Source organism: Astatotilapia calliptera, chromosome 8, assembly GCF_964374335.1.
Source record: "Astatotilapia calliptera chromosome 8, fAstCal68.1, whole genome shotgun sequence".
In the NCBI taxonomy this organism is placed as follows: Eukaryota; Metazoa; Chordata; class Actinopteri; order Cichliformes; family Cichlidae; genus Astatotilapia; species Astatotilapia calliptera.
Genome location: NC_137429.1, coordinates 9,098,937 through 9,122,927, shown reverse-complemented (window position 1 = coordinate 9,122,927; position 23,991 = coordinate 9,098,937). Strand labels below are relative to the sequence as shown.

General features: G+C 39.9%; 2 protein-coding genes across 2 annotated transcripts in view; one reads left to right on the top strand and one right to left on the bottom strand.

Moving 5' to 3' along the window:
- LOC113028218 (neurotrypsin-like) overlaps window positions 1–15,805 on the bottom strand; it is a 33,308-nt gene extending 17,503 nt beyond the window's left edge. Inside the window, exons 1-2 of the mRNA XM_026178302.2 lie at window positions 15,481–15,805; window positions 10,974–11,016 (exon numbers count right to left, since the gene is read on the bottom strand). Of these exons, the coding sequence (XP_026034087.2) occupies window positions 10,974–11,016; window positions 15,481–15,579 (142 nt within the window). The 5' untranslated portion in view covers window positions 15,580–15,805. The remainder of the gene's footprint in view (window positions 1–10,973; window positions 11,017–15,480) is intronic.
- Window positions 623–9,037, top strand: LOC113028223 (E3 ubiquitin-protein ligase TRIM21-like). The gene is made up of 3 exons (XM_026178323.2): window positions 623–1,260; window positions 2,803–2,909; window positions 5,883–9,037. The coding sequence occupies exon 3, from the start codon at window positions 5,885–5,887 to the stop codon at window positions 7,601–7,603; it is 1,719 nt and encodes a 572-aa protein (XP_026034108.1). The 5' UTR covers window positions 623–1,260; window positions 2,803–2,909; window positions 5,883–5,884; the 3' UTR covers window positions 7,604–9,037.
- Window positions 15,806–23,991: the final 8,186 nt, after the last annotated feature.

The following is a 23,991-nucleotide window of genomic DNA, read 5'->3' as shown; positions in this document are numbered from 1 at the left end:
GTGGACAGAGCAGCAGCACCTCAAACTCGTTCCTGTGAAAGATCAACATCTGCTTAATGTGGCACAAACAATCAGTCACTACATTTTTTATTCACAGCACAACAGCAAACAAGCCGAAGACAGTTAAGAGGAAAAAATAAAACAATCCCGGTGAAAATTATGCCAAGTTCATTACAAATATCAACAAAATGTTAACTATAATACACAACTTTGTCTGCCAACTCGGGCTACATGCAGATTCTTATCTATATTGCCTTTTGTTGCCTAACAACCACCTAGCAACAGACTGAAATGAGCAGTTTTTAGCACTAATGCGCTTACATCAGCCTACCATCTAACTTATATTAGATACAACAGGATCCTGAACTGCTGTTTATGCCATTTTCCTCCTGCATCAGTAACACAATTCTCTGTCAACCTTAGAAATAGTTATGAGTACATCAGCAGTTTCTGAAATAATCAGATAAGCCCCTCTGGCACCAACAACCACTGCACATTTATGTCACTTAAATCACCTTTCTGTTCAATTCTGATACTGAATTGAACTTCAGCGGGTCATCTTAACCATGTTAACCTAAATGCAGTTTCTGCTATGCGATTGGCTGATTAGGTAGTTGAACAGCCGTTGCATCCAATAAAGTGGCTAGTGAGTGTTTTTTTCTTCTTCTGTCTTTTCAAGTTTCGCTTTGGCTGATCTGTAAGTATGAAAACCCCCTAAACCAAAGAAAGAGCTCGACTGAATGTTGTTTTCTACAGCTACAGGAGTGTTTTCCTCTTGAGTCGTTGCATCTTCCTCTAAAGAACTTACTTTTCCCTCACCAAAGCTTCGGGGGTTTCGGAGGCCAAGCGGCTACTAAACCATGATTAATGGTAGCAGTGTATCAGCAACCCCCAACCCTTATCTCTTCAGCACACACCGCCCTGCAACCCCTGAAGCTCACCTCACACACTAACGCACATCCATAGATTTCACTGCAGAGTGACCAACACTGCAACACACAAACACACACAGACAGACTGGAGGCAGATAAGAGGAAAAGCAATTCTGAAGTAAAGCACAAATGTATCCTTAAGAATTAAAAAATCTAAATCAACCTCATACTGGACTCAAAACCTGAATGCGGAGCAAGCAGCAAGAAAAAGGGTGCCTGTCCCTTTAAGGAAATTTGACACTGAGGAAACCAAAAGCAAAATACTTCTGGAGAAAGGGAACTGAGCCACACTCATTATTCTCACTCCCACACCAACGAGGAGCAACAAGTAAGTAGTCACTAGTAACCTAAGCTTTCTTAATAACACATAGCTACTGCAATTAATATTATTTATGTGCTGTACGGTCATAAACTTTTTTGCCGGTAAAGCCTTTTAGCTGAGAAATGTTGTCACAGCTCAAAAATATGATCACACGATCTCTTTAGTGATATTCCCGATTGAAGATATTTGTTGTCTAATTGTCGGAGTCGAATTTCCCACGTTTCACTATGTTTCCGGTGTCCGTAGTGAACTCTGAACTGCAGCTTTTAGGGCAAAAAGCATGAGAAGTGAAAGTAACAATAACAACATACTTTCCAGCTGCATATGCCAAGGATACAAAGGCCACGTGGGACTAATTTTATAATTTTCTTTTTTTTTTTTTTAGTTTATCTGATTATGACTCCAACAATAGCATAAAGTTCAAGGAAGTTGCCAGTCTATTTGAAGGTTACCGACAGAGTGGGATGATACCTGTGTACCACACATAGTTGGCCAAATGAGTAATAGTTTAAGTGGTTTCTCTCATTCATTGCCTCACTGTGTCAAAACAAGTCTGGAAAGGTTGATAAAACCGAATCCATTAATAGAAGTGCTAGAAACTACAGTTTCTCTAGTGGCCACTTGATGCTAGCTTTAAAAGAGGAGTGTGTTAAGATGCCTAAACTTACAGCAGGAGAGCATGTTTGAAATAAAAAAGAACTGAACTGAACTGAACTGAAAAGCATTTGTACATCCTGAGGAAAAAACAGATTTGGTTCTTATAGATGATTTCCCCCATTCATGGCAGCTGTACAAGGCGTGGAGATTTTATAAAAAAAAATTCTACTTGTTCAAAGGCTTAAACATATGGATCATAAGCAGAGTGTGATATGTGCTTTTCTTTTTCCATGAAAATAATTTAGAAACTAGAGTGGTCCTGTATATTTTTAAGCCTATTAGAACTTTTTTTTAAATGTATTCTATTCTCAATGTAATGTTTATAGAATAATTGTGAATTTTGAAAGTTCAGAACTTAAACATATGACAATAGCGTATACTCTGCTGTGTAGTTTCTAAGTGAAACTAAAATGTGTAATATTTTATTGCCAATAAAACGAGGCAATACAGACTGTTTCGTTTGTGACTTCTTTCACTTTGTGCTATTTGGCCAGCTGTGCCAATTACAAAACAACACAAAATATGATATTCTGTCCCAGCAGATTTTTTCTTTCTCTGCTTTAATGACATATTTTTTTTCCCATAGAGAAAATCTGTCATCTGTAAACCCTCTTTTACCCATATCTGCGAATCTTCCGACTGAGAAGGAGGCAAACTTGTTCGTTTGCTGAGATCAACGAACTAATAAATGTGTGAAAATGACTCAGCTCTCTAATGTGTTTTACAGCATCATGGACCACAAGTTCTAAATGTGAACGATGCACTAAATGACAGTTATATTAGGGATGATGTAACGCAGAAATGTGGTTGCAACCTCCCCATCAGCCCATCACCACAACTCCACCATCAACTGCAAAGCCAACAATCCGTGTACATAACTTTTCTTCACAGACATCCTGAAAACAACGGTTTCTAAGTGCAGAATGTGAGACAGCCGCCCTGGTTCAGCGATATAAGAAGACTTCACCAGTGTAGGAAATTCTGATGTCAACAACCAGGTGAGTATTTGATATTCAGTAGAAATGTTTCTGTCTTTTTCATGAGACTACTGCAAAATCTGTCACTCTGAATCCTTTTTAATCCTCTTTTATTTGATTAGGAGTAGCTTTTGCTCTGAAACAGCTAAGATCATGCTTCCTGCTAGTCTTCTCAGACTGAAAGTGAAAGCCAATTTTACTTACACTTTAACCCCACTGGGAATTTCTTAAATTTTTATCAGAGGCAGGGACTCGTAGACCAGCCTGATTATAAGGGGTGTAAGCCCTTTGATTGACAGCTGGGTTTGCCCTATTCAGCACTGAGATATAAGAAGAAAAGGAATCAGCTGTTTATTTTCCCCAGTAGGTACATTTTGTTTCAAGTCTGTTGTTTGGTTGCCAAAATCAGCATCCTATTTAATATCACAGTGGCAGCTCGGTAACCATCCACCCTAACTAGTGCAAGCATTAACTAACTTCCAAATATGATCACATGTGATTTAAAAATGAATAAATCAATATATAAATAATGACGTTCAAGATATCAAACGAGCAGTTCCTCTTAATGCACAACTACGATCATCTGTGATAGCTACTAACTCCTTTTAGTAAGACTCAATATTAATCAATCAATATAAGTCAGTATAAATCAGTAAAAGTCATCACATTCACATGGAAAAAAAATGTTGGTCTTATCCAGTTCAATTTGTATTAATTCATCGTATATATCTGTTTTAATTATACAATCTAAAATATACATATATGCTATAAATATACTTGTAAGAATATCAAATGCACAGTCCTGTGTTATATTAACATATACACCTTTATACACTGATCTATAGTTATTTAACTACACCTCTCCAAAAGTATTGCTTTTTATAATACGTCATTCTTAATATAAAGATTTAACACCCCACCGCTTCCATATAGTGCTTTATTGGTGTTTTATATAATTTTTTTAACTGATTTATATTTGTATAGCCTTCTCCACATTACTCCACAAAACCACTCCACAGGCTGTTAACTGCATGCTCCTCGTTGTTGTCCTCGCTTTGTGTTTTTTCAAATGTAGCTCCCCTCTCTGTCTGTGAAAACTTAACATTTAAAATTTTTGGTAACACATTATTTCTTCTTCTGAATATTATTTGACCAGTTTTAAATCTGACCAGATCTGTGAATTTCCACATTTTTGAATTTAGAAATATATCCGATCTTATTAACTGTCCTTACTGCACTTTTTGTGCATAGTGACTGTAGTGTGCTTTTATACCCACATAGCAAAATTTGTATGGCCCGGATCTGGCCCACACAATGTGCTTACACATGGCCCACATACCGCAAAGTATGACGACCCTTTGGTGGCCCAGATCAGGTTTGTCAGAGGTGGCCCGCACAAGGCCAGTTGCAGACACACTGCTGACCCAGAACAGTTTCAGCTCTGCCCCCAGATGTCAGCCTAATGTGTACCTTAATCAAGCCATGTAATAACAACATGTGCCAGAACACAATAGTAACATGAGAAAACTCTGTTCAGACAGTGAATGGACTGATTCTTATATAGTGCTTTTCTACTCTCCCAGATTACACAAAGTGCTCTATACAACATGCCACATTCACCCACTTCCTCTAAATTGAGTGCTTCATAACTACATTCAAACTCTTGACATGCAGACTGGGATCGAACCACTAACCTTCCAATCAGTAGGTGACCTGCTCTATCTCCTGCGCTATAGCCAACCAGTAGTAAACATGAGTAAACCCTCACTAGGTTTAGGATAAAGTGTACACTCACAAACCTGTCAAACCTGCATTTGAAACGTTGGCTACCATAGCAGTATAGTATTGCAACATGGCATTTGGGTCTTCTAACTAAAATAGGAAAATAGGAACATAAATAGTGCTGTCATTGCCAGACCTGGCCCACGTCTGGTTGACATACACCCTGCCATGACACCAGTCAGTCAGAAGGGCCAGCTTGATGCCGGATCCAGGGAAGACCTGTTTTCTATGAGCCTGGGCCACATAAACCAAACCACAATCAGGCCAGATGTGGCATGCCATCACATAAACAGTGCCATCTATGCCAGGCATGGCCCATATCTGGATGACATACCACTTACCCATGCCAGAAGTCACCCAGCAGTGCCGGCTTGACACCAGGTTCGGGCCAGACCTGTCTGCTCTGTGGGTTTGTGTTACCCCACATCTCCATATAGTGAGCTCTCACATTAGCTCATCTAATCAGTCTATTTGTGAATAACATCAGTAGTTATGTTATTAGAGATCTGCAGCTCAGATCTGCACAGCCAGGTGCTGTTTTTATATGGGTTAGTGGCTTTAAATTCATAAGGTTAATAAAGTTAATAAAGATTCATGAAGTTAGCAATAAATTCATCTTTATTTATACAGGAAAATGCCTATTTACTACATAGCAACAGGTTAAAAAAAAACGATGCAAATACATAGTTAGAAAATGAAACGAGAAAGAATGGCATTTATTAAAAACCCAGTCTATAAGCATGGGTCCATTTAATCCTGAGTCTCGATGATGGTGCAGTTTGGTACATTTGCTCTGTGGTTTAAGTGCAGACTATCTGGTTATGAAGTGATTTGAATGTTATCAGGACGATGCTGGCTGAAAAAGGAAAAATTTGTTCCCGGGCAATACTGAGGCTCATTAAGGTGATCGCACAGGTCGCATCCTGTTCTGCAGCCTGAAAACAACAGAGCGAAACCTGCCATTCGAGTTTTAACTTTAATGGTTAAAGTCAGCGTTAAATAATTACAGCACTAAATGCAAAGATAAGCCTTTTGCTTATATAAGTAAACTCTCGGGGGTTGTTTTAAAGAGTTAGGCAAAAATGTAACTTCCACTAAAAATGCAGTGACAGCTGCTGTTAAAAGCTCCAGAATAGCTCATGAACTTATTTTAGCTAAAGCAGCTAATCTGAATGTTGGCCTAGATTTAATAGTGTTTGTCTGTTTTCTTAGAAATGGCATCTGGCAGCAGTCTCTTCTCTGAGGACCAGTTTCTGTGTCCCATCTGCCTGGATGTCTTCACTCGCCCAGTTTCCACTCCATGTGGACACAACTTCTGCATGTTGTGTATTGAAACCTACTGGAAAGATGCGCAAGTCTGTCGGTGTCCTGTCTGTAATCACGCTTTTGAAAGAAGACCGGATCTCAAGGTCAACACTTTCATTTCAGAGCTCGCGTCAAACGTCTTGTCGCTTAAAGCTAAAGATTTTGACACCTGGAGTGCTCATTCACTGCAGGCCAGCCCTGGAGCTGGGGTGCTATGTGGCATCTGTACCGACACGCCGCAAGAAGCAATTAAATCATGTGTGGAGTGTCAGACTTCATACTGCGACGTTCATCTGGCGCCTCATCACCTTGCCCCTGGACTGAAGAAGCACACGCTGATTGAACCTGTGGCGAGCCTGGAGGGGCGCATCTGTGAGGAACATAACAAGCTGCTGATGTGGTTCTGCAGAGACGACAGCGCTCTGCTGTGTGACGTCTGCTCCAGCTCCCGCCACAAGGAGCACTCTGTTGTTCCTGTGGAGCGGGCGTACGACGAGAAGAAGAACCTGCTGGAGCACACTGAGGGTAAAGTGCAGCGGATGATCCAGGAAAGGCTCCAGAACGTTGTGAAAGTGAAGGAATCAGTAAAGCTAAGCAAGACAGAAACTGAAAAGGTGACTGCCAGCGGCGTGCAGGACCTAACAGACCTGGTGTCTGAGATTCAGAAGAGTCAGACAGAGCTCATCGCGGTCATCGAGGAGAAGCAAAAAACTGTAGAACAAGAAGCAGGAGGGGTAATTAGTGATATGGAGAAGGAGATCACAGAGCTGCAGGTGACAAGTGTGAAGCTGATTGAGCTAAAGCAGACTAAAGATCAGCTCCATTTTCTCCGGCACTACCCAAGCTCCTCTGTCCTGCCTCAAACAATGGATCCTTCCCATCTCAGCTTTAACCGACACCTGGAGATACAACACATAGGCGAATCTTTGAAAAACTCCGTCTCCCAGCTGCGAACAACGCTCAACAAAATGAACACAGACATACAAAAACTGTGCGACAGATCAGACGTGTCAAATAAAGCCACGCTCAGATATATGCAGCAGTACGAGGTGAACGTCTTGCTGGATCCGGACACGGCTCATCCTCTGCTCATGATATCGGACGACTTGAAACAAGTAAGATACAGCATGCACTCAGGATGGTTGGCAAACCAAATCTCGAACCCAAGCATGTTCACTGAGCATCTTGCAGTTCTGGGAAACAGAAGCTTCTCATCCCGCAAGTTTTACTTCGAGGTTTACGTGGGCCAGAAGACCGAGTGGTGTCTGGGCATGGCTGCTGCGTCGGTCCAGAGGAGAGGGTCACTCAGTCGGGATTCGCGTAGTGGGCTGTGGGCCATGTGGTTCCTGGAAAATAAGTTTGAAACCTTCAACTCTCCGGATGAGCTGGTACACTTTGGGAAAGTGGAGCGGATCGGGGTTTTTGTGGATTACGACCGAGGTCAAATATCATTTTGGGACACGGAGGCTGCAACACTTATTTACTCTTTCACTGAGTGTTTCTTTACCGAGGAGCTATATCCGTACTTTAATCCCTGTGACAATGAATTTGGCTCCAATTTAGATCCCATGATAATAGTTCCTGTTGGTGAAAGCGAGTCAGCGGGGCTTCAGAGACTCACCCTTTGAATCAAATATTTTATTCTGTTTGAGTCTTTGTGGGGTAAAAGCCAAGTGCCTTACATTTAAAGACATATATCCAATATGAAGGACGTTTTGGATATTTAATGTCTTTATCAGATATTTATCAGTGAGATAATGTGAATATGTGAGGTTTTCTTGCTAAATTTGCTAATCGCCTATCCAAGTACAGATTTTTTTCAGTTTTGTTTGGTTTCTTTTTGCTATTAATTAGCTAGAGAAAAATAGATCAACAATTCTAACGTGTTTCAGCTCCTCGTCAAACTGACACAACATTTGGGCGTTTTTCTCTCGTTTGAAAATGTTCAGGTACAAGGATGGGACTGAAAATGATGGAAAAATCTTCCAGAAAGCCTGAAGAACTATTGCTGCAGACCACTTTAAAATTACAAGAAAGACTGGCTCCTTGGAAAGAAAATATAAAGAAATGACAGTAGAATAAATCCAGTTTTGACAAATAAAAAGGAAAAGCAAACTGATAAAAACAGTGAATGTGAATCTCAATATGAAAGTCTCTCAATGTTTGTTTTAAGGAGGAAAATAATATTCAAACCTTCAGAAAGTTTAGATGTGCATTTAATGACTAATGAGTTATTTATTATCACAGTTTTTCGTATAATAATTAAATTATTTAGTCTATCACGTTATGACACATTGCCAGGCAGCTTCATAATTGTCTTATGAATGTAGGACGGTGGCTTCATCTGCAGACTAATTCATTACACTACAAAAAAAAAGACTAAACTATAGAGGGGGGTTTTTTCTGCTACATATGGTGACGTCAGTTTAAGGGTGAAAGGTTCGAGGCTTGTAACGAGTTCGGCACTTCGTGCACAGAAGATTGAACAGCATGTTAACGAGGGAGAAGAATGGGTGGAAATAATAAAATTGAGGATTTAACTGAAAAGAAAGTGGTGCTGTAAATGGGAGCAACCCCTGTGATTTCAAGACAAAATATGAATTCACCAGGTGTTCTTACTTATATAGCCGACATGGAGGTACGAGTGGAGTCGGTAAAGTGGTGAAAGGACTAAAAGGATGTGCGTCTGTAAGTCACGAATAGATGCACATTTTGCACGTGTTTACGGATTTGTAGAAAGAAATGTTGCTGCGGAGTAGTGTATTCTTTTGTATGTGTTTTTGGGCACTGTGAGCACTGCTAAAGTAGATTCCAGTATATTAAACAGATACAACAGATATATCCACATAGCAAGTCAGAGAAAAACACTGTCCCTTTAATTTTGATATATTTAATATTACATATATACCTGATTGAACATCGATCTGATTTAATTTTCAAGTGTCAACTGGAGTCATAATTCCCTGACTCATTGCAATGGTTTTTGTATTTTTTTGCAATATCCAAATAAATAATATTTGTGGGGAATGAAAGTCAAAATAAATGAAATTTTTTGCCTACAATTTGTGGATTTTGTAGCTCCTTTTTTCACCTCTCTCATATCCAGCACAGTTTAGAAGTTAATGTAATGTGTACAGAAAGAAAGTGATAGGTTTTTGTGTTACTGGTTAGTTGGCAGTACTCCGCAAACAAATGAGGCTTAAAATACACTGAGAAGTCAAGGAGGAGCCAAACAGTCATGTCCAAGGCAAATTAATGTTGTTGCACTAAAATCTGGACAGTACCTACGGAAGAGGATTAGGGCCACAGGAAGAAGAAGAAAAAAAAAAGGGGGGCACGTTTTTTTTTTCTTCTTTTCCAGAATTCTGAGAAAAAAGTCAAAATTCTGAGATTAAAGTCAGACTTGTGACTTTTTTCTCAGAATTCTGGAAAAGCAGGGGGAAAAAGACGTGCCCACTTTTGTTTTTCAGTGGCCCTAATCCTCTTCCATAAATACCCGAAGTTGAAAAATGGTAAAATTTCCAATAAAGTGACAAACATGACTTTGGCCTTGAGCAGAATTTGGGTGAAAATCCACTATATGATCACTGTGCTCAGGTACTACACCTGCAATTCTTGTCCATCTGACACATATTCGTGGCATAAAACATCAGACGTTTGGCCGGATGAGCTAAAAATGATTGAAAATCAAAATAAGTTGAGCATTTTAGAATATCGGCAAGAGAAAAGAAATAATAGATGAGATAAACACAATTGGAGATAGGAATTACACCTCAAGGTCATTGTAGTTACTAGTTGGGTCGCTGGAGAGTTAACGCTGACATTTTGTGTCGATGCTGATGAAAAATAAATGCACAACTTTATCTTTGAGCCATTTTTCCTTCTTTTTAAGCACTTAGGCACAAATACAAACAAACAATCATCAAATATTTAAAAAAAACACAGGATACACTGCCATGTTCCCTTACTGCTTTGTAATTCGTAATCTTACCATGTAAATCATGTAATATTTTCACATATATATTTTGCATTTGTTGTGCTGAATGGCAAAAACATGCTTAAAAGCTGCACAGTAGCATTAATCAAACTTTTATCTTCAGCTTCATAAAATTTTAATAAAGTAAAAAAGCGTTACGTAACTAAAGAAAAGCAACATTTTCAGTATCGCTCAAAACTAACATTTATTATGATTTTTCATGTCTCAATATGATCCCTAAATTCTCCCCTTGTTTATATTTCACCACTTTAATATTTCACTACGCTCTTTAATGCATTTCACACAATACTCGACACCCTCCTCATTGCCACGACAACCGCACTCTGCCCATCGCCATGGGAACACTCAGTCTCCCTTCTCCCGTAATCCGTTTCCCAGCCACAATGAGTATTTGACACGGTTCACAGTCGGAGGCTGGCTGTATGGGGGGTGGGTGTGTAGCAACAACATCCTCTACACAAAACACACTAATAAATCTGGAAACCTGAGGAAATTTGCTTTTACACCATTTATCCTCATTTCCACCCAATAAAAAGAGGCAATTTTAGCAGTATGTGAATTTATGCAGGTGTTCAGTATTGTTAAAAAGCCACAATTTGAATTCCCCGTGATGGATGGTGTGTTTCTGACTGCATGGGTCTGTCAGTGTGTAGCGAGTGTTAAAGCGGAGATGTTTCACCGCACTGGAAATGAGCCGAGAGGGAGGAGTTCTTTGCCCCAACCCCCCCTCCTATCTTCATCATGCCCTTCACTCCTCTCAGGGATGCGGAGAAAGAAAGGAGAGGAAAATGAAAGGCAGAGGGGCGCAGGCCAGGATGAGGGGGAGAGGAGAGGTAGGAAAGAGTGGGAGGGGCTTTGTGAGAGTCTGAGTCAGAATGTGGGTTAAACTGGAGGGAACGGAGAAAACAGCAGAAAGGAGAGCGATGGTGTAGGAGGGGAGGACAGATGGGAGGAGAAAGTAAATGCACAGAAAGAGGATGAGAGCGTCACCTCTCGCCTACCTGAGTTCTGCACCTCATTTAAGTAGCTGTCTTCAGCCACCACCTGCATGCACAAAAGAAAGAGAGTGAGACAAAGGACCAGAATTTCATCTTGGTATAATAGTAAACAAAGAACAAGAAAAAAACATGAAATTCATTTAAAAGCAAACATAAAAAGGCAAAGATCTTCTAAGCAGATTTGGTTGAAAACTGGTGGAAATTAGGCCACCAGCGCATGATTCATTTTCCACCACAAAGTCTGAACTTTAGTGAGTCGTGACGCATAAACAACATTCTAAAATATGCATGATGATTAGTTACAGGCCGTATCTGACTCCTCATAATTATGAATTGCAAAAAGCAAATGTGAAAGCACCAAAACAGCTGGACTGCAGCTCGATAATAACGCCTTAACACCCCCAAAAAGGGGAAAAACCTTTCATTGAGTCTAATTAGAAACAAATTTAATGGACAGAGAGTCATAAGGTCTCAAGATTATCTCTACAATTACCTTCACTGAGCACGAAAGCAACTGTGGCCATTGTTATAAAATAAGACAGGTAATTTTCTATCTATAAGGTGTATATTTTAGATAATTTCGTTTCATTTCATGCCTCATACACAGATGCTCGTGTTAAACATGGCTCTGTAAGACGTCATAAGGAGCGGATATATCTGAAGCACAGGTGCCCTGCTCACCTGCTGTTCCAGCCTAATACTTGTGAGGGACAGCCACTCAGAATAAAAGTTAACTGAAGAGTAGAGAAACTGAAACTCTCTATTTCAGACAAAGGATGAACTGAGGGGGTGCACCAAGGCCCAGAATAAGATAAATAAGGATTATTTTGATCTGTGAATCATGCAAAGCTACTCTTGAGTCATGGAATAAAAAACATGGAGCTGGAGACGAGCAGAAAAGGTCCTCTTTAATGGTTTACTGCACACGGGGTAATCCCTTGAGTATTGCGTATATTTAGTTTTTGTGCAACTTTACATGCAGATTCAAGCATTTCCCCCTAAAGTATTCTGATTTGTTGGCATTTATCCTTGAACATGAAGTCGTCTCGATGTACTTTCGATGTATTAATGAGTTTATTCCCTGATTCTCACCACTTGAAGTATAAGTATAAGCAACCCAGGGACGACAGTACAGCACAGTAACTGCAAACACACACAGTACTAGACAGCATCAGAGTTTATATTGCAGTGTTTATTTCATTTTAGATATCAGATACACATTTACACAACACACAGCCCATCTGCTCTGCTGAGAGGGCAGCGATATACAGCGCATTTCACCGTCACACAGGTGAGTTCTGCTCTCTGCTTCCTGTCACTGTTTCTGGCCACTGCACACGCACGCGTGAAACCAACACGCAAACACCTCCCAGAAGACTCAGCTTAATGGTATTACATCAGGAACAGGCGACCTGTGATAGCAGACACGGGTGCCGATATCTCCGCTCATGTCAATCACACGGCTCAATTACGGCACTAATCTGCTCTTGCACCTGCGTCCAGTGTTTGGCCATGCAAACAGACGCACCACACCAGATGGAAGGGCAACAAATAAATAAGCAATAATCGAGACCGCTGCAGCACTGAGATAGGAAGTTGCTCCAAAGTGATGCTTTTAGTCATAAATGATCACACTCGTGCGTGCCACCTAGATGACTGTTGCTGGTACGGTTTTGGGATATTAATGATGATTTTTGTCACTTTTTTGATGTGAAACCTTAAAAGGGTCAAAACCTTTAAAGGGTAGAGTGATTTTACTTGGCATTTCTTATTATGTGTTATTACAAGGGAGCCTGGGGACCTGCAGAAGACTTCACGGTGGTGCTGAAAGCATAGTGACACAATGATTGTCAGGCACAGATAAGAAAAGTGAAAGTATTTATCAGGTCTGACAGCAAACCAGCTGCAGAGAGGGTTAGTTTATAACCAGCAGAGCAGGATTAGGAGGATTCTCCTCCACTAACTGACCTCACTGTTAAATTGAGGTTGAATCCTGATGTTTAATATGAAAATTTGGCAAAACAGGTGATGATTTTTTTTATTCCCCCCTTTATGCAAGTGACACAAAGAAATCTTGATTATAAAAAGTTCCTCGCTACAGTAACCTCAATGTTTAGCCAGTGCAAAATCAGCATCGATTTATATGGAGGTTCAGCTGATATAAACAGATATCCTAGCTGACTTTTTTTTTATTTAACAAAGCTGAAGTAAAGTAAAGTAAATCAGTTGATTATAATACATGAGCATGCTTCCACCAAGGCCGAAAGGTCCCCTCACACCACACATTCATTGAGTCTTTGGATCCAGATTAGTTTATGACAATGTCTCACAGTTTTTCTTCTTTCATTATGACTATTGTGAAAAAGGGGCTTCAGATCCAGATTAAATTCAAAAGTTAACCACTTGTGGGTCAAGCCACACCTTTGGTAAAAAACTAAAACAAGTAAAACAGTCTGCAACTTCTTATTAATAACTCATAAATCTTGCACAAAACACTGGACACAGTATGGCTGAACATTCCTTGACAATTAAGGTTTAAAGGGTTCAAGGCCATTGTGACTTTATACATTATGAATGTATCCATACTAATTCACAGCTTCGCTAACGCCATTATGCGTGTGTCTACAGGATTTGTGGTAGTGGTGATGTTTTACTCCAGTTAACAGACATGATCTTCTTGGCAATGAACACGGGAATGGGGTCTTGTCCTAAAGTGTTCTGAAGAGGTCCTCCAACTGAAAGCACCATCTATACTCAATACTCAACTGTTTTTGCTCCACTCTTTTATCCAACCAATATCCCTGGAGGACTGCAGTCCCTGAAGACATGCGAATGACCATTCATGAATCTGCAGTTCCTCCAACACAAAAGTGATGCAAACACAGGACCTAAAAAAACCTCATTCCAATCTTCCAATCAAATTCCTTAGATTCCATAGATGACTACAAACAGCTTTGTTCATGCACATGTCCTCACTGGCCAATTCAATTTAAGCTCCCTGTTTTATTTCACAGTGAGGGTGTTTTCTGCCACCCTCTGCTGTTACTAGTATCCTGTAGATTTGTGAATATGATTCTTAGTTGGATGTTTCAGTTTGTGTGATAAAATATTGTTCAACCATCCGATACATCAAATAACCTCCTTGGCAGAGGTAAATCATAAAGCAATTTTATCACAAATCCCATTAACTTTGATGTTGTAGCCTCTAATAAGGGTTCATAATCTGCAGAAACATTCATTTTATTTAACATTATGCTACTGTATTATTAATAATATAATTCATATTTGTAAATCTGCTGTATATTGGCTCTTTATTAAGTGAAGATGACACAAAAATGTATTCTGTGATGTAAATTGGAGGCTGGTTTCTGCCTATTGTTTACATACAAGCATTTTAGTCTCCACAGACTGAGCCACAGGAAAGCAGTTTGTAGGGTATAGAGATCTCCAGATTAATTTTCTGTTTTGTTCACATGTTTCCAACAAAATGAAGAGCTTCTGAATTCCAAGAATTCCTGCCAGGGGGAAAAAAACAAACTGTCTAATAAAGATGAAAAATTAGGAATTCATCTGCAGCGTGCTCGGTGTGCTCGATGTGCACGGCTGCTTTCAGTGTAAGTGGGTCTAATTAAATCCCGCACACTGCTGTACTCCACTAATGACTTCTACACTGGCTACTCGGCTCATATGCTGCATATTAACGCAACACACTCCAACTGCAGTGAGAAGAAAACTGGACGAATGTGACGAATAATTGATTGATTGATCATTAATTGATTGCGTTGCTTCTGCAAGACACAGAACAAATGAGTGAACCTGACTTCCAGCTGACCCACGCATGACAGAAACACCTGCTTCCTCGCGTTTCGAATTTAACATTTCTACGCTGACATGCAGTGACAGCTTTAACAGCCCGTGCTGGGTCCGTTCCCCAAACACTGCGGGGGCAGAAGAGGCACCGACGGGTTCTTCTCATGATATCCTACCGCGGGGGGTGGAGGAAGAGGATGAGGAGCAGGAGAAAAGAGAGGAAGGTGGAGGGGTTGTGTTTGTCACCCAGCACGAATGGGTGTGTGCAACAATGTAGACTCCGCTTAATTGGGCAGTGTACCTTCATGCCACCATTAATTGGCTAAAATGTGGTGCTCTTTAAATTTCTGACCTGCACTTGCATTGTTGGAAATGCAGCCCAGAGAGAAAAAACACGAAAGCATCCTTTCTGTGATATAGACCTTACAACGTGGCGGCACAGCCCTGAATTCTTCTACAGGCTTATCAATACAACTGTCAGTTTAATCAGGCTGTCGGACTAATTCGATTTTTTTGGTTTTTTTGGGGTTTTTTTAATGAAATGCAGCAGAGGTCAGCAAAGCGTGACCGTCACGGGACATGGCTTCAAAAAAAAGGAAAGCACACACAGAGAGACACACAAAAGAAAAGAAATAAATCAGGGCACATTGCACTATAAAGAAAAAACACATCCTCATCAGCAGCAGGCAGGATACAGTACCTCAGCTAACAGTGGCAGCCAGAGACAGGCGGTTCCGATCAAGCACAACATTTCCCGGCTGGTGAGAGCCATCCTTCCCGCCCGCTGTGTCTGTGTCATAGCCAGAAAAGCCGCCGCTCCTCTCCCATCTCTGTGTCCAACCTGCCCGTGAGATGAACCGTTATCCTCCGGCTCGTCCCGCTGCTGGAAGAAACGTGGTGTGCGGTGATGATGATGATGATGATGTCGGCTACGTGGTGGCTTTTACGCACAGAAGGCAGGGTGCGGCACTATAAACGGGATGAAACACACAGTGATGCATGCACACACGCGCACACACACACACACGCTGAACCAGTCTTGGGTGAAATAATGTTGAGCTCTGCAAAAACTTAATGCCACGAGCATGTCGCGCTCACACGCCCGCGCGCGGACACATTTTTTGTCAGGGTGAATTACTTAACTGAATTTAACTTCATTTTATGTCGTTGGTCTCAAGCTGTAGCAGATTTAAGACTATGCAGAAAATTTTCCTCAAAAACTCTCCAAGTGACCTTTAAAATGTATGAAAATGAATACATTTCTGAGTAAGACATGTCACTTAGGCATGATTAATGATGGCTTTTTAACATCTTATAGGGGGCAAATGGACACATAAAAATATTAGTAGTGATATGACAACCAGAGACCCTTGTATGTCAAGGAAATTCAGCAACTTGAGTTAAAACTGTCTCAATTTTGAGATGCCACTAAAAACAAAGCAGACTGACTTATGATGGGGTGGTAAACACATTCGAGGATTACCTGCAAAGCAGAGCCTGGGACGTTCACTAGCAGCTACAAATTGCTTAGATGGGCATTAACTCATTTATTAGTTTTTATTAGGACCATGGTTCTTCTCAGGTCAGCAGAACAGTGGTGTTTTGCTTCACAGCACTCAGTCAGTAATGTGTTTTAAGCAGCAATTTTAAGCCAGGGACTGCCATCGGTCGAGTAACCCACTGCATTCATGGTGTCACAGCTTCACTCATCTCTCATGAAGATAAAACCTGAACATCAGTGACGTGGAAGCTCATCCAGCTTAATATTGCACATAAATCACAGATTATTGTAATGTGTGAAGTACAGGAAAAAAGGGGTTACCTTCATTGCACAAACTAATGAGAATTCCACTGGAAGGTCCCATCTGCACCGTCTTAATGTTGGAGTCAACCAACAGGACCCTTCCTTATATAATTATGAGAAAAAAGATTCATTTACCAGGATGCAACATGGAACAGGATTAAAGCTATCACATCACTTAGTTCCTCATTTCAGTTCAAGGTCTTTATCAATTTGTGCATTGAGAATCTTATGTTAATAAATGGTAAAGGGTTTGAATTGAATATTGTTCAGTACATCATGAGAGAGAATGTGGTGAAATTATTAGTGTCCATGAAGATCAGCCCATAAAGCGATACATGTGACCTTGATCTGGGGTACAATTTGGATGAAGACCCATTAGGTGACCACTGTCCGCAAGTTTGATAAAATTCTGATCAATGCTCTAGGAAGAGCAGTGACTCTTGTGAATTTGGATGGACAGATGGAAGACCAACGCCTCCTCATGGCACAAGCTCATCAGTCCTAAGGCCAGATGAGTTAAAAACACAAACTGAGAAACTGACCTTCATGGAACAAACACAGAATCACTTTTTATGATAGAAAATACACAACATTTAAACCACTGTCCATAAGCATTTCTACAAATCCATATTATTTATTGCAGATGCAGACAAGTGTGTGTTTTGCGTTTGTACTTAATGTTTGCTCAGTAGCATTGCGGTGGTTTTTAAAAGTAATTTTCCCAAGTGGAGAAGATCAGTTTATCCAGATATTCCTGGTTGTAATGGCTTTAGCTTACCTTAAAGCTTAGTTTGGATTACATGAATAGACCTTGCTATGTTTGATGTTTTAAATGAGTTTTAAATTACTTCATTACTTCATTAAGTTGCTGTGTCTTTGGCTTAAAAAGATAATAATCTTTTCACTAAATTATATAAAATTTGCAGTTAGAGATCACAAGAGTTTGAGAAAAAACTGGGACCCTAAAATGTTCTGCTTTTAAATATTAAAGGAGTAAAGATTAACACTAAAACATATAATGGAATCAAGCCTTGTGGATAGAAACATTAAGGTTATTTTTGGACTCTAAACACCAGTTTACAACCTGTATTTGGCTGAAAACGACTCAGGAGTTCATAACCATAAATATCTTTAAATATATACAGAATTGTGACTTTTTTTGAATCAATAAATGAGCAAAGACATTTAAGCACAACTCAAGTAGTCACTGATTATCTGCTGTGAACTTGGACCAACATGTTAGAGCTCTACCATCATCATGATGCTGAAAACAATGGGAAAATATAAAACGTATTTGCAAAACTGATCCAGTGATTCGGAGAATCTATGAGTGTAAGCACTGAAGCAGTTTTTTCAAAGCTGGTTTTAGACAAAACCCTCACCCAGACACTCATGAGTCATTCATCTATAAATATACAGTTTCAATAAAGAAAGCCACATGAGGCCCTGTCCCTGTTTGTGCATGAAAGGTGCTCTTCTTCAATTATTTAAACTGCTGTTGGAAAAAACGTTTTTCTACTATTTCCTTTTTATTGCTGCAGCTTTGTAAGAGGAAACATCCAAAGCAGAAACTGGCTGCAAAATAAATTCAGCACAGCAGCAGGTTTTGGCTGACGGTGGCAAAAAGTGTTCCAAAAAAAAATACACGTTTTGATTTGTTGTCGGTAAAATTGTCTGAGTGTGTTGCTTCAGAATGCTGCATTTGAAGCTGATCCAGGAAGAAGCATTTCACATCAGAAGGGATAAAACAGAGCGAGCTGCCAGGCCGGTTTGTCTTCACTCAGCAGTTGGACTGCACCGCACTGCTGGGCAGAAGTGATCTGCTCAGCTTTTTCCAGTTTGTGAGCCTTAAACTTATCAGATACACAGAAATGCAGTCACAACAAGGCTCGGCTTAAAGAAGAGCTGAAACTTGCTTCTATAAGGACTCTCATGCTAGATTTGACCAATCTTTAGGCTTTGAGAAAAGTGAAATCTAAATGATCAAATGATATCAGGGACAAAGCACATGTGCCAGATCTGTTCTGTAAACCTGATTTTTATCTACAACAGCAGTAAGGGTAGGTGGTCTGTGAAGCATGCATGACTTCAACTCTGTGGGTAGAACACATCAAGTGCCATAACAAAATATTCTGCAATAAAATGTTATGATGCAAAATACTGATTGTGTTTATCATGTCCACAATCTCACTTTTGCATGTAAACAAGTAGGCTTGATGGGGATATCATCAGTGAAAGTATTTGGTTATAAAGCAGTGTTTAAAATGTAGCCCGATGATCGCTCTGTTGTACTGTACTACATCACAGAAATGCAAAACGTACCTGGATGTTGGAAGGCTTTTAGCTTAAGTGTGCACCTGACCTGTTAGCTGGTGTGGAAGGAGATCAGATCAAGTTCTCGCCATAAACAAAAAACAACTGAGACGAGATGGAAAAGTAAAAAGGCAGTGCTCAAGTCCCTTAAAACTGTTTTCTTTTTAATTGCCAGCAGGGGGCGATTAGTTTTTTTAAAAAGCAGTATAGAGGTCCATAGCAAAAACATCCTTCCTTCCTTTTTATGAATAATCTTATCAATTGTTACCGCAATAACACTATGGTCTAAAATTCTAGGTTCACATGTACTGTACTGAATACAACATGGTGCTAGTTTTCTAAATCATGGTCCCACAGGTCGCTACATCCATCTTTCTTGTACAGCTTATGTGGTAGCGCTGCAGACCTCAACAAAATTTCTTGGCCATCTATCTGTTATTCTGATGGGATATTATTCATTGACTCATCGTTTCAGCTCTAAACTGAAGGCTTTTTCTCAAACCAACATTTAGCGTCTGGCCTCACACACACCATCCATCATCGCTCCAGTCTGCTACGTCAGCGCTGCGCATTGATGCAACATCAGCCCTGTCGCTTTTCATCTGCAAACACCAGAAAACATCTGAACAGGAGACAGCTGCCAGTCATTGTTCAACCTTTCTTCTCATCCTCAGACTCTGCAGCTTCTCTTGGATCTTGATTCAAAAGCAGGGCAAAACTGAACCCAAGCCATAAGATGTCTCTTTTTCATAAAATTTCAGCACCGAATCAGGCACTTGGGCAATTTTCTATCCCTGTGCCTCTGTGATCCCCCTGAAGCTGTGGGAAAGAGATTAGCTAAATTCATCTACTTCATAGAGTTTTGTTTTACCCACGAGCCCCGGGCTGGGAGATTACTTATGAAATTAACTTTTTTTTCTTTAAAGTTTAGTGTTCCCACTCAACGATTGCTTTGATGTTGCTGTTCAGTGATAACACTTTGCTATCTTTCAGCCAAATCCAATTTCTCTTATCGTAATCGTCATCTGTCTCTCCCCATGTTATCTCTCCTTCTCTTTCCCCCCTCATTTCTCTCACTTATCATTTTCTGTTTATTGCATCCTGTCCGTGTAAACAACATGGAGGAACCAGTGTAATATAAAAGTAATATCTTCTTTAAACACACGCGCGGATGGCTTCTGCCACCGTCTTTGTCTCCCCATATGCGATCCTGCATGAGAGTTGGCATCATGCTGATATTTTTTTTTTTTTTTGCAAACGCCTGGTTGTCACGGCAACACTCCTCTCAGCACCAGTATATCTCCCCATCCTTGGCTGTTTGTGCATGTGTCCAGAACAAAAGGCAAGAAGAAAGAGGAAGCGGAAAAGAAAATAAGAAATCACAACAAATTAAAATCGCCGCAGGCTCTCTGCTCTCTCCGCCTGTCAGGGAGGATTTCTGCTGAAAGACAGAGCTTTGAAGATTACCTTAAAACAAGCACGCACGCACACACACATGCACACAGTCAACATACAGTATGTATTATATGTGTGTTTTTGTGTTGAGGTTCTTCCCCACAAGCACTTCCTCAAATCCCATTACACCCCCCGCTCCCAAACACTGAAAGGATCCAATCCCCACAGCCAAGACAGTTGGTATGGAAACGGATCAGTAAAGCTCCAAATCTTTCTTTTAACGACTCATTACTGTTTGCTGTCGCCCATTAATGTCACTACTTCCACGCTGTGGCAGCAAGAAACATCATTACTAACCCAGATCGCTGCAGGGATGAGGAGGAATATGTGAATTGGGTGGTGAGCACAGTGGCAATCATCTTGTTTGCCTTCACTCTTGACTGTAATATTTCATTCCCCCCCTCAACCCCATTAGTTTATCTGGCTTCCGTTTATTTGCGGGGCTATTATTGTGCTGCTTCACTTTACTGAAACACAGAAAACATGAGTGGAAATCTAGTCTGAGATGCTCTTCTAATCATTTTCTACCAGGGAGATAAGACAACAGGCCAGGCTGAACGAACACATGGGGTCCCATTCTGCTGTTCTGATATTTCACACCCCATAAAATCTAAAAGGCAGTACGGCATCAACATAAAAGTAAAAAAAAAAAAACATGGGTGTAAGTGCAGATAGGAGAAACACAAGCCGTGTTGATTTTGCAGAAAGGAGATCACAGCTTTTGTATCACTCTGAGCATCCAAAGCCCCGTGGAGAGCCCCTGCTCTGCCGTTGCTCTCATCTCGCTGACAGCCACAGAACAGAGACGCAGAAATCAGGAGGATGGTGGAGGCTGGATGGGGAGAGAGGGAACATGCTGAGGGTGGAGCGCAAAAAAGCGAGAGCACGTTGAAGATGAAAGGGCTGGAGCTAAGAGGCCTTAAAGGAAAAAGCTTATGATGTTACTGCAACTAATCTTCAACCTGCATGAGTAATCTTACCTGGGGTTGAGGAGGCACTGAGGCGTGTGACTTCAGCTATGACGGCTAGCACCAGCAGTGAGCGCTCCGGCTTCACGACTGCTCACACAGTCTTGGAATAAAACTTCCTCTGACTCAGCTGCCTGGCTAAAATGACACGTAGTAATTAGGATGTTTACTCATGGATAGTATTGTGCAGATGGCTGATGAATGAATTGCACTGTCAACATGAGAGTTTTATTGGAATGTTTCTCAGTTACACCCATGTGCTAATTACCCTTAGCATTGACAGCCTAACATCTCACTCACAATCTTTGCCTCAACAGAAGCAGATGCTGCAACTGACTGAATCGTCTGTTGCACCACATCCCAAAGGTGCTCCACTGGATTCAGCACTGTGGACTGTGGAGGCCATCTGAGTACAGTGGACTCACTGACATGTTCAAAAAACAATTCTGAGATCATCTGAGCTTTGTGATATTTGATATCCTGCTAAAAGCATGAAGATGGATACATTGTGATCATAGAGGGATGGACATGGGCAGCAACAACACTCAGACTGCCTGTGGCGTTTAAAGGGTATTAAAAGGTCCAAAGTGTTCAAAGAAAATATCCCCCGCACCATTATAAATCAGCAAAAGGCTGAACAATTTATACAAGCAATGAAGGATCCTTGTGCTTCTTCTGACACCACCTTCCAAATGTTGCAGGAGAAACTGAGACGCATCAGACCAACATTTTTCCAATCTTCTGTTGTCTAATTTTGATGATCCTGTGGAAAATGTAGCCTCAGTTTCCATTTCTTAGCTGAGTGGCATGCAGTGCTGCTGTAATAGCCCATCTGCTTTAAGGTTTGACTTGTTGTACTTGGGTTGTAATGATTTACTTTAGCTTTCCTATTAGCTCTAATTAGCAGCTTAACCATTCTCCTCTGACCTTTGACATTAACAAGGCACTTTTGCTCACTGCTGCTCACTGGATATTTTTTGTCTTTTTTAGATCACTTTCTGTAAAGCCTGGAGATGGTAGTGTCAGAAAAAATCCCAGCAGATTAACAAAAAAAATCCTGACAAAGTGACCTGTGGGTGTATGTATAGATATAATACTATAATACGATATAATCCATATATTGTTCCTTGTACAGTGACCAAGGGTCCCCTCACCGACACAGAAATACAGAACCCAGGTTTGTTTGGTTATATCTAAGTTCAAAGAGCTTTGTATAGAGGAAACTGCAGAGCAAATCTCTGGATTACTGTTAGCTGTTTCTGTCACGCAAATTGGATCTTATTTAATGTAAACTAGACACTAAAAACATAAAAGATTTATCATATCTGTTCCTACTGCTATGTACTTTGGTTTGGAGCTATTTTCATGATTACATAATAAGTGTCTACATATTTTATTTGTCTGTGCTTATACTTTTGGGCTTAAGGTGTATTTCTGATTTTTTTAACTACATTATAATATATTCTGTAGCTGTCTGCTGTTATTGGCTTGTTACAACATATGCAATTTGCATAATATTGCTATACAGCCATAACAAATAATCCATCTGAGGTCTCAAAGTCATTAAGTGTATACTGTTGTTTCATCTGTTTTATGCACAATAGTAGAAACAGTGATTAAACAGATGAAAGATTCACATTATTTTACTAAATAAAGGGAACTCCTGTTTGGATAGGAGGATATACAAGGTGAAGGGGCTGAAGCTGTACTCATCATCATCATCTCATATCAAACTATTATTTATAACAAGCTGGCTGGATGGTTCCCAAAAGAAATCACGGAGAGTATTTCATCCTCTGCATCCAATAACAAAACTGATTTTTGACTTCAGCGCTGATCAAATGCTTGTTTTTGTGTACACTGTGGATCAGCTCTTTGTGGTGTGTTCATTTATTAGAGCTTGGTTAGTTCGTTTGATGTTTTCAAATAAACAATTTCTTACAAATCAGTGTGCATGTATCGTCTTTGTCTGGTTTAAATGAGGACTTTCATATCTGGTATATGTCATGCTTGTCAAGCAAATTATGAAACTACACTGCCACCATCTGATGGTAAGAAACAGGACACTCAGTGAGATGTAGAGTAAAAAGCCAGATGCTTTTATTTGAAATGAACAGTTTAAAAACGTACTTTTACTCACAGTGATCTTATGTTTTATGATAGTTAGACTTAAGACAAATTTATTTCGTTTTCTGCTGTTTTACAGGAAAGTTTTTGTTTGTTTGTTTATTTGTTGACAGTTGTAAATTGGGATTTTCTATAACAGACATAATCAGCTTATTAAATATGAGGAATTGAAGAAATGGTGAGGATAAACACTCCTACACTTGGTGGAGCTTAAATGTTAAATACTGTATATTTGTCCTCACTATCAAGATTTTTTTAAATATCACTGACTAACAGAAATGGATTTTTAATTGCAGCATTTTCACTTCTAATGGATTAGTTTTATGTGATATTTTTTACTAAATTTAAATTGATGAAGTAAATTATTTAGAGTCACTATAATGGAATAAGATATTTAAAATTAACTAAAGAAGACATTTAAAAAAACACCAAAATAAATTATAATAATAAAAGTCTCTGGGAAGACAATGTCACTCTTATATTTTTGTAGGAACTATTTATTGGATAAAATCTATAAATTAATTTAAATGAAACTTTTTTCACT

Excerpts from the sequence above, each read along its gene's own strand:
- LOC113028223 (XM_026178323.2), top strand. The coding sequence starts at position 5,885 with ATGGCATCTGGCAGCAGTCTCTTCTCTGAGGACCAGTTTCTGTGTCCC.